Below are 14,174 nucleotides of genomic sequence, written 5' to 3' on the forward strand. Positions count from 1 at the left end.
TTTGTAAAGAGAACAAGATTCCGGATGGTCACGCTACAGTCCATTCTACCCTTTCTGGGCAAGGACAATTGGATGTGCTCCGTGGACCTTCAGGATGCGTACTATCACATCAAAATTCACAGGCGCTCCAGAAGTTTTCTCCGCTTTCGGCTGGGGGCCAGTCACTACCAATTCAGAGCCCTGCCCTTTGGTCTCACTACAGCCCCCAGAGTGTTCACCAAATGTATAGCAGCGGTTACGGCTCACCTGAGACGGCAAGGATTCCAGGTGTTTCCATATCTAGACGACTGGCTCCTCACTGCCACCACCAGGCATCAACTTCTCCAAGCCAGAGCTTACACCATTCACATTTGCAGAGGGCTAGGAATCTCTATAAATTTCAAAAAGTCTGCCTTGTCGCCTTGTCAGTCTATTACCTTTATAGGCGCCAACTTGAACACCGTACAACTTTCAGCAAAGTTAACAGATCAAAGGGTCTTAGATATTCAAAACCATGTCCATGTTCTTCTTCAGAGTGACAAAATTCAGGCCAGGTATGTCCTGAAAGTATTGGGTCTTATGGCGGCCGCCATAACACTTCTTCCCCTTGCACGTTTTTACATGCGTCTTCTACAATGGATGCTTTTCGCCCAATGGTCTTTTCAGCAACTCCCCATGCACCACAAGATCATGATGACTCTAACTTGCAAAAGTCAACTGTCCTGGTGGATATTGTCCCCTCAAGTCCATCAAGGCAGACCCTTTGTTCCTCCTCCCCCGGTCGCCACGGTGACATCGGATGCCTCCCTGATCGGGTGGGGGTGGGGGTGCATTTTCAGGGCAGGATGGTCCATGGCACTTGGCAACCTTTCAAATGCCACCTGCACATAAATGTCCTAGAGATGAGAGCAGTACTTTTAACGTTGCAAGCCCTCCATGACTCTCTTCCCCTAGGAACTATTGCAATCCAAATGGACAATATGTCCTTAGTGTGGTATATCAACAAGAAAGGGGGAACCAAGTCCTATCCCCTGTGTCGAGAGGCACTCAGACTTTGGCAATGGGCAATCTCCTCTCAGCGGTTTCTGATAGCAACGCATATCCCCGGGAATTCCAACATTATAGCGGACAGGTTGATCAGAGCTATACTCATGCCACCCAAGTGGTCTCTCAAACAATCTGTGGCGGAAGAGATTTTTCAGAAGTGGGGCCTTCCTTGCTGCAATCTTTTTGCTACACCCCAAAACAGCAAATGCCCCGGAATTCTTCACTCTCTTCCCCCTTCCAGGCCATCCCCTCAGAGACGCTCTAGTCCAAGATTGGCCTCGGGGACTTCTCTATGCCTTTCCACCCTTTCCTCTAATCCCACAAGTAATTCAGAAAGCAACCGCCTTGAGAGTCAAGTTGATTCTCATTGCCCCTTATTGGCGTCAACAGATATGGTTTCCGTTCCTACATCGTTATCTTTTGGTACAGCCTTGGCATCTGGACCCAGCTCCAGTTCTGTTGACCCATCAGTTGGGGCAGCTGCACCAATCCCTACATTCTCTCAACCTCACTGCTTGGTTGCTCCACTTCCGTCCTTAGCCAGGCTTCCTATGATTTCTAATCCCGTCCGGTATATCATAGTAACTTCCCTTAAATCTTCCACCAGAAGGATTTACACTAGTAAATGGAAATGTTTCTCCTTCTGGGCAAAGGCAAGGAATATAGATCCCTTTACTGCCCCAATTCATTCGGTCTTAGACTTCCTAGCCGAAATTTTTCATTCAGGGTCTTCTGCCTCTACAGTAAAAGTTCAGTTGGCAGCCATATCGAATTTTCATACAGTGGGATCTTAATTTAGTCTTAACATCCTTGATTCTTCCCCCCTTTGAACCTGCAGTCTCCTGTTCATTGAAATTTCTTTCCTGGAAGACACTCTTCCTAGTCGCCATTACTTCTGCTAGGAGAGTATCTAAGCTTCACGCCCTCTGCATTCGTCCTCCCTACTTAATCTTCCATAAAGACAGAGTTTCTCTAAGGACTAATCCATCCTTCTTACCCAAGGTGGCTTCGCAGACAAATTTAAATCAATCAATTGATCTCCCAGTTTTTTCCCAAACTATACTAATAGAGCGGAGCAAAAGCTACATTATCTAGATGTTCACCACCGGCTCCGATACTATTTGGATAGAACCAAACAAATAAGGAAGTCTGATCAACTGTTTTTATCGTATGCAGAAAATAAGAAAGGCCTTCCGGTTTCTAAGGTAACCCTATCTAGGTGGCTGTCTTCTTTGATTACATCTATTTATCAACTCAGAGGCAGGGAATTAACTTCTAAGCCAAAAGCCCATTCAACTAGAGCACTAGCTACATCTACAGCTTTTCAAGCTAGAATACCAATAGACACTATCTGTGTGGCAGCCACATGGGCCTCTCCTCATACCTTTGTTTCGCATTACAAATTGGACATGGCCTCCAGGGACAGAGCAAAATTTGGTTCCACCGTTCTCAAGAGTCTGTTCCAATGAGCCACCCAGGATGAAGGTGCTAGGGACGCAGTCTCATCCAGCAAGAATGAAGGCGAGATTGACAACTTAACATTGAGAAGTTATGTACCTACCATAACGTTCCATGTTAGTTGTCTTCTCTCGCCTTCTTTCTTGCGTCCCACCCGCCATCCCCCTAGCCTGGACAGACCGAGAAGATCTTCCCTTCCTTGAAGGGTCCTTATATTACCTTGTTTCACCATCTAGGTGTCCTAGGATATATATAGTGTAGATAATGATCTTTGGGGGGTTTTATCCCTCTTCCTCCTCCTTTCCAGTTGGAGGATTTTTGTTTTATTGGCCTATGTTAGGTTTTTCAGCTTCCAAAGGAGATCTGGGGAGTTGTTGCCTAGCATCATGGGATATAGGGTTGCCTCGAGCCAGTAAAATAAGCTCTCGAGCTTTAGTAAGTGTCCGAGTCGGAGCTGAGGATCGGCTCCGAACCCATCCAGCAAGAAAGAAGGCGAGAGAAGACAACTAACATGGAACGTTATGGTAGGTACATAACTTCTCATTAAGGGCCTTAAAGTAGCTGATAAGGACGTGGATGGTGGCAGTGATAACTACCTTATAGTCTGGGCAGAAAGGGGCATAGGTAGTAAACCTGTGCCAGCATTTCCCAGGTGTGTGCGTGTGTATAAATCCAACCTCAAAGGGTGTGTGTGTATGTGTGTGTCAGCTATTTAAAGCACTGGTTGGACAGAGAGGCTGCTGGAGGTCTTGGCTTGGCCAATCAGCTGAGATCTCAACCATATAGCTGTGCCGGTGGGGAGTCTTAATGGGGATCTGGAGAAAGACCCAGACTGTCTGTGGCCTCTGTGTGCTCTTAAGGGAAATTGTACTAGATGCAGACAGCTGGATCTGGAAGTACTGTGTGTGCACCTGTCATCCTCCTAATGTACATCCCCCACTGGTGCTAGTGGTGAGCATTGAGACTTCTTGATTACTGGGCCAGTGTTGGGGTATCACAAAGATGCTTCTTGCTTAAAAATAAGAAGCTATCATGTATATACCAAATAAAACAGCAAATACTGTAGAAATGTAAAGTAAGGAAAATGCAGGTTTCACAGCAGGACTGTAGAGGAATAAAATATATAACCAACATTAGTTAAAAAATGTTCTCACTATACAATAAAAATGCTGGATTATAGAATGGAAAAAAGTAAATCTGAAGTATAAAAGGTAATGGTAGGCATACAGAAAAAAAATGCTTCCAGTGGATAAGAATTAATAAACTAGTACATCCTCCCAGCAAAAGTGATGGAATGCTCACATAAAGTCTACAACTCAATGTCCATTGTTCACCCAATGCAGCTTAGTGAAACTGATATTAAATGTGGTAGTTAGCAGATTATGCCTCATGTTTGCTTATCCCCAGTCATTTTTAGAATGAGTGCTGTTTTTCAGAACCCAGTTATACGAATTAATGCATTTTCAAATAACTTGCTTAATCTGGTTCAGGGCCACAGGGAGCTGCAGCCTGTCCCACTACTCAGTGGCATAAGGCAGTAAGTCTAATTCTGAATGGGACAATAGCCATATAAGAACGCACACACGCCTACAAATAATTTGGAAAAATGCCATGTAACCTATGACATATCTTTGGGATATGTGAAAAAACAAAGCACTCACCAAGGGATGGGGGGTAAGAAACTCATGTAGACACAGGCAGACACTACACACAAAGTATCTTGGCCAAAAAATGAAACTGTACAACCAAGAGCTGTGAAGAAGTAATGTTAATCACTTTACTGCTGTGCTGCCCACTCGCATTACTAAGAGAAGACATTAAAACTCTCATCATACTTACTACAGTTTTTTCTGTTTACTCCCACACTTGCCATGAAGCTCACCAGAGAAGCTACTAGAGTTTATTTAAACATTTTAAAAACCCATGTAGTTTTTCTGGATTTTCAGACATTAAACTTTAAATACAACTTGGTGCCAGGAACTGTTAGCTTCTTGTACCCTACATTACAGGGCTGCTATTAAAAAGTAACTTGGTAACTTAAGGTAGCACCAGTACAAGAAATACAGGATAAAACAAAAACTGGCAGACTGCAGTCTGGTGAAAAAATAAAATAATTACAAGAACAAAATATACATTTTTTCTTCCTGCCACTGAGCTTTATCACCTTCTCTTATCTGTTTTTCTAATGATTTTTTAGACTGCAGTTTTCTATAATATCCACTGCAGTCTTTCTAAAAAATCAGTTATGTGTTTTTTTTTTCAATCATTGCAAATGTTTTCTCATTAGAATTCAGTGATCATCATTTCCTGTCTTGTTACTGTCACCCATGTTAATAGAGTGCTGTTTTTTTTTACTCTATTAAAGCAATGGCTCCCTACCTGAAAGTTCCTTTTCACCATTCAGAGCAGTACTGTCACATAAAAAATAGTTGTAGTAGTAGTAGCAGTAATAATAATAACCATAACAACAATAATGCCAATTTGCCATATTTAGAATCTTCTCTGTGCCTATCATTCTATACTGACTGACATCTTTCCTGCGCCACTCTTGGCAAAGGAGCTAATTTTCCATGTAAGCAATTTAACTCCTTTCTCATAACAAAATTACCCCAAAAGGTATTAAACATATTCATCCTGTATGTATTGCTTCAACAAACTGAGACAGTAACACTGGAAAAATGGGTAGTTACTACTTGCACTTGGCTACCAATAAGTCCATTTTTTTATACTGCAACCATAATGCTGAAAAGGGTGCTATATTATGGTGCAATATAATCTACCTTCTTTATGTACTGCATATTAGTCCGCTGATATTTTTTTACTATTATCAAACGTACTTCCAAGTATTGTCAGTTTCCTTTAAAGTAATTTTGATTTTTCTTTAATAAAGTTTTTTTAAAAAAAAAATCATCTTTCTCCATGGAATTAATTACAATAAATATCACGGCCATCAGCTTCTCTTTAGAAAAAAAAATGTACTGATTATGGAACAAATTATTAAAGGACGCTATAATGTGCAGTGTCTCTGAACATGAAATTGGCAAACATCCTGCACAGCACTATACAGAAACAAATTTATCCGGCTGAATTGCTCAGAATTTGGCCACTCACAGTGCTTTGTCCCATTATTTTTTTTTTTTGTTAAATAAGTCTAATTAAGGATCATTTTGAAAATATTAGATCAAGGAATCACGGATATCAACTTAACCACTTTTAAATGAACATATTTCCTGTCACAAAAAATATTTATAATTACTTTTCTCCAGGTCAGGCAACATAAATAAGTGCAGAATATGTCCATATTCACTTTAAGACATAATGTAAATTAAATTCATTATGCTTTTAAATTACTAGGGTCTTATGTTTCTGTCCTCCTAATGTGCCACTGTATGCACTTAAATAATGTTTCTGATTCACATATATGCTCTCCTGACACCTCCACCATCCCCTCTTTTGGTCAGTATAGTCAGTCATGATGGTTTTCAACCTGTTCAGGTGCTTGAGGTGTTAAACTGAAGATGTGGATATTCATATAATCTGCCATCTGTATGCAAAGACCAACACAGTACCTCATAAAATCGAATATTGAGATGATCTGAAAAAAGAAAAAAAGAAAAATCTTTCTTAAATATAATGCAGCAATATTCTCATACTAACCAGCTGTATCTTAGTTTAGCATTCTGTTACTTACCGAGCTGTACCGTTTTGTGTTTTTCACCAACTGTATTTCTATTTAAGGCTTCCACAGAGCAGACAATATACATTCAATTGCTAACTTCAACAAATGACAACTTTTGTTAATGATGCCCTTTACAGCCACTATAATAACATTCTCATATTACTAAATTGATAAAAGTATTAAAGCAATACCTACCCAGTATATAGTTATAATCATGTCTTTTCCCACCTCATAGACCCCTCCTTTGGAGACTTGGCCTACAGCTGTTGCAGACAGGACAAGAGATTGACACTGGAAAGTTGTCATTTTAGTGAGTATTTTCTACCCTGCACATTTTCCATGTAGTGGTGAAAGATGCACCACTGAAACATGGCCTGAACTGACTAGGGTGTGTATGTTTCCGCACTTACACATGGATATGAGTGCACAGGCACACACATGTACACACAAAATCCAAGCTACAGCCTTTTCATACTATTTGAAAGTACACATTTGCTTCCACTAAGACTGCTGCTACAACACCTGATCCTCACCAAATGGGAATCACACAGCTAGTCAAACTGCCTCCCTTTCCTTGTGACAGATCAGCAAACTACAGAGACTAATTTCCCATGTCCCCAGCAGACTTCTCCTGTACTCAGATCTACTAAATAAAGCTAAGCTGGTGGAGCTAAAATCAGAATTCCATCCCTTAAAGCCACAATCCGGCTTTTCTCCTTTATATAAAACTTCTTATCTCATGCAAATCTTATTTTCTTGTGTTTCGAGAAATAGAAAACCCAAGCGATCTGTATTAAAAATAACTATTTCATAAGTGTACTATCTACCTTTACAATCTCAGTGCTAATATTATAATTAAGCTTGCAACAAGCTTAGCCGTAGTCAACTTTACAGAGAAAAACTAACAAGACATCCTAAACACTAGTGTCTAAATGGTTCCAGTACAAACATTTGGGTAAAATGAAATGTATTTATTTTCTGAAATCTGGTGTACTCCATGTAAATAATTTCAATTTCACTTATTTTATAGGCTGACACGCACTACATTAGCTTGCCAAATCATGACATTCACACGACACTTAAAGGCAACATTTTCAGTTTCTCTTAATATGAAAGAAAAATGTAATAACATAAATGTATACCAACTGCAACTAGGTCTCTTTCAGACACATGATCATTGTTTTGTCTGACAAATCTTAATCTGTAGGCACCTTCAAAATATAGTATACAGGTAATGTAGCACCATCTTCACAGTAATATAAAACAAATGAGCAAACTGAGTGATTCAACGATAAAGCCTACTAAGCAATTGAATTTGATCACTGCAAATTCTACATAATTACACCCACAAACACATACCTCTTAGCTGTTACAGGTTACACACAGTGCTATGTTTTCAGCCCTCACATTTAGCATTGCTCTTCCTAGATTTACTGATAAATTAACTTCGTAAAGACAAAACTGTATAAGGGCATACACTATTGAATTACAAAACCAAGCCTGTAAAAACATTCCTTATCACAGGCTTAGTTTGCTTGTTGTCATTTTTGTTACAGGCTCCCCTATGTTTGGCAACAACCCTTTCTTATTTCTTTAACAAATCATTATGCTAAAAGCTGTTATACTCTGGCGTTATCAAAAAAAAGTTGTTTAACCACAATCTTTCTAAACTCATGCACATTATCCAGATAGGTTCATAGGTTTATACTAGGCTATCTGCCCTAAGGCATTTATAAGCCTAGCCCAAAGTTTTGTGGCTTACGCCACCCCTTATGTTAAAAAATATTGTGCCCATTAGTTTGTTGTGCCTCTGTCCAGCAGTGACACAGAGATGATTCCCGGGGTAAACCTACGATCTCCCATCCACCGGTCAAGATTTCTCTTGAACAGAGCCAGCGAGGTGCTCTGCCTCACATGGACCGGGATTTTATTCCACAGCATAGGGAGTCTCAGAGTGACAAATCTATCCCTCCAGCATGTTTTATTTATATCCGTGCTAAGGTTTAAGTCGCTTGCTCTAGTGGATCTGGTAGATTTATATTTTTTGAGGTGGAGCATGTCCATTAATTCTGGGTTGGACATGGCCTTGTATGTCAGGCACAGGTCACCTCTGAGCAGACGGTATGCGACTGAATAGAGCTGGAGTTTCTTCAGTCTGGCAGCATATGACAGATTTTGGAATCCCTTTATCCTTTTGGTGAGGAACTTTTGGGGTCTCTCCAATTGCTGCAGGTGTCGGGTGAGATACATCCCGAATGGGGCATTGTACTCGATCATTGGTCTGATAAGTGAAGAGTACAGGGTAACAATGACCTCACTTGATCTGGATGTGAATCCTTTCATGATCAGGTGGGCAATGTAGAAGGTCTTTCTAACCACTTTAGCAATGTGAGTGTCAAAAGAAAGGCCACTGTCAACCTGGGTCCCCAGGTCCCTGATAACCTCTTCTGTGCTTAGTGGATTGCCACCTATATGGTAGCTTGGGGTTACCTTGTTTTTCCCGAAGGGTATGACTATACATTTTTTGGCATTTAACTTCAGGCCATGGCTCTGGCACCAGCTATCAGTTTCCGTGAGACCCCTCTGAAGGATATCTGTGTCCGATGTACTTTCCACTATGTCGCCCAGTTTGCAGTCATCTGCAAACTTTGTCAGCCATAGTCCTCCTATGTTTGCCTGTACTTCTGAGAAGTAGATGCCGAACAACAGGGGGCCAAGGACTGAGCCCTGTGGGACACCACTTGTGACCAGCTTGGAGTCTGACATGGTGCCAGCAACTCTGACCCTGTGGGTTCTGTCCTTTAGCCAGTTTGCAACCCATCTTGTGACATATGGGTTTACATTTAAGCTGGTAAGTTTCTCTATAATACCTGAGTGGGGTATTGTGTCGAAAGCTTTTTCAAGGTCAAGGTAGGCTGTATGGACTGCCTTTCCCTCATCAATGGCCTTGGTGACTGTTTCGAAGAAGTTGACCAAGTTCAAAAGGCATGATCTGCCCTTGACAAAGCCAAACTAGGTCGGGTCCAATGTCTGCAAGTCCCCTATGTCTTTGTTTATGAGTTCCATTATGATCCTCTTCATAGCTTTGCAGACCAGGCTTGTTAAGCTTATGGGGCGGTAATTACCAGGGTCCGTAGAGGCACCGCCTTTGTGGAGTGGGACCACAGTTGCCGTACGCCACTCCTTGGGCACATATCCTGTGGTAAGGCTAAGATTAAACAGCTGCCTTATGTGCGGGTTTAGTTCCTCATTGAGTTCGTGTAGCACACAGCCGGGGACACCATCCGGTCTCATTGATGCTGTGTTTTTAGCTTTAGAGAGCAGCTTTTACCTCGCATTTGAGATGTCTGGGAGGCTACACTCCCCTGGGATAGTTATCTCTCCTTTTGGGGAGGGGGGTGAAGTTTGCACTGAACCTGTCCGCCATTATGTTGGCAATGTCTGTGGGTTCAGTGATTTTTGTATCATTTTGGACTAATTCTGAGCATATCTGGGAGATTCCACCCAGGTTTCTAACATAGCTGAAGAAGGCCTTATGATTGTCTTTTGAATCTATGGCAATTTTTCTCTCAAAGTTGGCCTTGGATGATTTTATGAGTGCTCATATTTTTTTACTAATAATGATCAAGGGTGTCTTCTCTTTTATGGATTTTGCTCTATCATGTAACAGCTTTCTCCTCTTATTGTAAAGTTTGTTTATGGCTGGGGTCCACCAGACTGGACGTTTGCCCTTGGTAGAAAGAGTCTTGGTTTTATTAGGGATTGCCTGATCCATGCAGTCCTGGAGGTGTTCGTAGAAGGCATTTGTAAGGGCTTCCGCAGCTTGGGGTGTGGTTTCCACTGGCTCGGGGGCCTTGAAGGATACCACACCAGTCTTGAGTAGTGTGAAGTTTGCTTTAGAAGTTCTTCACTGTGGTCTTTTTGTTTGGGGTGGGGCGGGATGTGAATTTCCAGTGAGATTAGTTTATGATCTGATCTCACCAATGAGGGATATACTTCCGGTGTGGAGCATTTTGTCCCCATGTTTGTGATGATGAGATCTAGTATATTTTCTCCTCTTGTGGGAATGGTGACTAGTTGTTCCATGGCATTTGAATTTATGAACTCCAGGAACCTTTGGGCTAAAAAGTTGGGGCTTGAGTAATGTTCCCAGTCTATATTCGGGTAGTTGAAGTCATCCAATATAATGGTGTTTGGAGATACATTTATACCCTCCAGTGTCTTCAGGAAGGCTGTGTGGGGTTCTTGAGTTTGAGAGCATGGCCTGTAGCATGCTACAAATTGTAGAGCAGTTTTGCCTATGGTTAATTGCACCTGGATGGTTTCCGATGCTTCGTGCGTTGCCACCAACCTGGAGGTGTGGGTATCCTTGATGAATATGGATACACCCCCTCCTTTTGTGGTGTGGTCCGGGTTTTGGGGCCGGAACGCATGATATGAGGTAAAACCTGATAGTGCCGGGGTGCTCTCAGGAGCCTTGAACCAGGTTTCAGTTACAGCACAGACATCGATGTTCTCCATACTGAGAAGGGCCTCGAGTGCGTGCATTTTGAGATTTAGACTTCTGGCATTGAGCAGCATTACCCTTAGTTTCTTCCCATTTTTGTTTTCTAGGGTGGTAGGTTTAGAATTTGAGCCTTGCCTAAAAAGGCACTATGGGGGTGGCAAGAGCCTTAGCCAATATCCGGAATCCCAGGGTGACAGGTGCAAGCCGTCCCTTGCGAAGCAGCGTGGCTTGTCAAGCATGTCATCCCAGGCAGACAGACACTGGATCCCCTTTAAATGACACCAGAAATTAAGCCAATTGTTAAAGCTGATCATCTTGTCTCTATGTTGTGGCATCATTCTTGGTGAAGGAAGGATACTGCTCAGGGTCAGGGTCATACCTGCCTGGGCTACATAATCAGAGAGCTCCTCTACGTCTCTTTTCATGTAGTCCAGGGAGGTACGTCTCAGGTCGTTCACACCAGCATGGACAATGACTGTGTCATATTTGTACTTGCTGTGGAGTGATCCGAGTGCTTGTGTTATGTGGCGGATTCTAGCGCCTGATAGGCAGCTTACTGTGACCCTCTCCTTATTCAGCCTGGTGAGTGGGACGTCAGTGTGTCTGACTATGGAGTCACCTATGACAAGTATGTTTGGTGTTGTATTTGGCCTTAAGGGCTGTGACTGCTTTGCACACTGATTTTGTGGTTTATGTGTTGCCTGTGGTGTGTCGTGAGGTGGCAGTTGCTTGGGTGTCTGCTTTGGAGGCCTCTGCCTCCATACTCCATACTCCTTTATTTTCTTCTTGGCACTCTACAGTTGCAGCTGTTCTAGTTTTGTGAGATTCTTCTTACTCTGTAATAATTTGACCTTTTTTATCCCTTCTAAATAATTTTGTTACTTCTTAACCATATCTTTTGTTTTATTTTTACCCTACGTTAAATTCCACTTTCATTTTATCCCACTCACTATCTATAACTTATGAAGAAACTTCTCTTTCCTAATGACTTTTAATAATTTCCACTACCCATTCCTTAAATTCTTCTCTTTTTAAGAGGTAAGTGTCTTATTTTTACTTTGTTACCCAGCATTTATATCTTAGTTATTGGTGCATGGGGAATAACAGGTAAATTTTCTCAAGAGTTCTATTTACTGAATTCACATCTTCCATACCAAATATTTTCATAAATTTCATCAGAAATCTACCCTCTTTTGCTATTTTTCCTTTCTAGGTCCCCAAGATAAATCCTCACTGGTGCAAATCAAGTTCCAGTCTCCAATTACAAGTAATATTCCCTGCTGAAAGCTGATTATTTCTCCCAAAAATTCTTAAGCTTCATATTACCAGTTTTAGGTAGAATATAAATACATGCCAGTGTAATCATCTTCCCTTGCCAGTACCCCCTTACTACCACAAATCTACCATTATTATTTTTCCTCATCTATAACTATTAGAGCGCCTCTAGTATTTAATACAAGTACTCCCCTTTCCATTTGTCCCAGATATTCTGATGAATATCCAACTTGAAATCCTTTCCTTATCAAACTCATATGCTCACTTCTTTCTAAACGTCTCTCCTGTAGCATTGCTATTTGCACACTGCATTTCATAACATAATTCAATACTCTTTCCTTTTTGTCTATTACTGTGAGGCCATTCACATTCCAGAATAATATGGAAGTGTAACATTATAAGAAGTTATTATTCACGTCTATTATATATGACAACATTTTAAATGTCTATTCCAGCTTGTGTGTTATATGCACCCACTAATCTTTGGCAAATTGGTCCTTTATACAGTTGTTTCTCCATCTGAACCCATGTCACATTTTACAAGACTTTATGTTTTAATAAGAACCCTGAAACAAAAAAGCACATCCTCAGAACACCCTATAACCTATTAACTTAAACTTAAAATAAACACACAAAGCTATGTGTATCTTCAAATAAGGATGTTTAACCCTCCCAATAAGAATAATTGTTCCAAATCGACAACTGCACTTACATGCATTAATTAACCTAACATTAAGGTTATCCATGTGAAGGCATGTTACAGCCTGTGCTGCCACTTACACTAACTGCTGTCTGTTCTCATCTTATTTTCATTCCCCTCCCAGATGTGAAAACAGCTTGTATACTTTTAGAAAAGATTAACTTTTATCCTTAAACAGTGCACTGGCTCTCTTTAAATAAAACTAATTTATACCTAGGGAACAAGTAAATAAATTGAAGTGTTTGGTTACCAGAAAAACTGCTATCTCTTGTGCATTTCCAATAGTTTCAAACTTTAGTTTTTACTAAGCGACTTGTCCTTGTATCTTTTAATTTTACATTTCTCTCAGTAAACAATATCCAGACTTCTCAAGATTTACTGCCTTCAACTTTAGTTAGCTTATTTCCATGGAAGCTTAAGAAGAATGTACAGCTGCCTCAGCTGCCGACTTCTCAACTCTCTCATTTCTAAAGTCCACTCGCTTACACAAAAAACTGTCATTAGTTAAGTCAAGGGCATTAATCCAGACACTCACCTACGCAAAAGTAGAACAAAACATTTCTACATATGTGCACTTTAAACACCATCTCCTACCCCAAAAGCCTAAGAGTACAGCCTATTAACTTAAGCATGCTTTTGTCCAGCCTTTCTTCTTTTTTAGATTGTAATGCCTAAATTTCTTAAAACTAAAAGAGGAAAAAAATCACTTGCTTACTTTAGTATCTTTATCACATATGACAATCACTGAAAATGCTTTACTATACAACATGCAATTTATATTAAAATGTTTTATACAAATACTATTAAGAACAAAAATTGTTTCACTTACATTTACTTTTTCTTTTTTTCTATTATTTTCCATTTATTGGCCTTCCAAACATTGTTGACATGAAGTGGGGTATATGCCTTTGTCCCCCAACAGGTTTGTCAAAGTCAACAAAAATTCAATCCTTCTCAGCCACTTTTTCTTGTAAAGCTATAATATGTTGTTGTCAATCTTGTCTTTATTCTCACTGATGGGTCGGAGCCAATCCGTTGGATCCGTCTCACCCTTTACATAAGGACGAGGTCCTCAGCCAAGCTTGTGGGCATTTTCCCTACCCATAATACAACTGTTCTATAACCTCAGATCTTGTTTGCCATGCAGCAAAGAGATTCCTGTTAGCTAGCTCTGGGCTAAGTATTACCAACTGCTTGCTAATTGTTTCATTATTATTATTATTCTTGTGTTTGTTTCTTTAATTATTATTAATAGAATTTTTATTATCTTTCTGACAGTGTGAATCTTCCCTACCCCATTTAAGCTAAAGACCTTTTTAAGTTAGAGGGTCATTTCTTTCATCTGTTTTAGTTACAGGACAATTTCTCTGCCATTCCTTCCCTTCTCTAATCATCCATTTTAGTTATAGGATGATTTTCTCTCCTTTTCATTCTCTTCTCTAATTTTCCATTTAAGTTAGAGGACAATTTTTTGTGTGTAAAAAGGGGGTTTCTCTTATTAATTTCCTTCTGCCCCTTTCTTCTTTTTC

General features: G+C 40.5%; 1 protein-coding gene across 1 annotated transcript in view; it reads right to left on the reverse strand.

Moving 5' to 3' along the window:
- Window positions 1-14,174, reverse strand: part of CHPT1 (choline phosphotransferase 1) — a 1,155,717-nt gene that overhangs the window by 230,191 nt on the left and 911,352 nt on the right. The window contains exon 8 of the mRNA XM_044087753.1: window positions 5,972-6,079. Within this exon, the coding sequence (XP_043943688.1) occupies window positions 5,972-6,079 (108 nt within the window). The remainder of the gene's footprint in view (window positions 1-5,971; window positions 6,080-14,174) is intronic.

Source organism: Protopterus annectens, chromosome 11.part0, assembly GCF_019279795.1.
Source record: "Protopterus annectens isolate FY-2018-M chromosome 11.part0, PAN1.0, whole genome shotgun sequence".
NCBI lineage: Eukaryota > Metazoa > Chordata > Ceratodontiformes > Protopteridae > Protopterus > Protopterus annectens.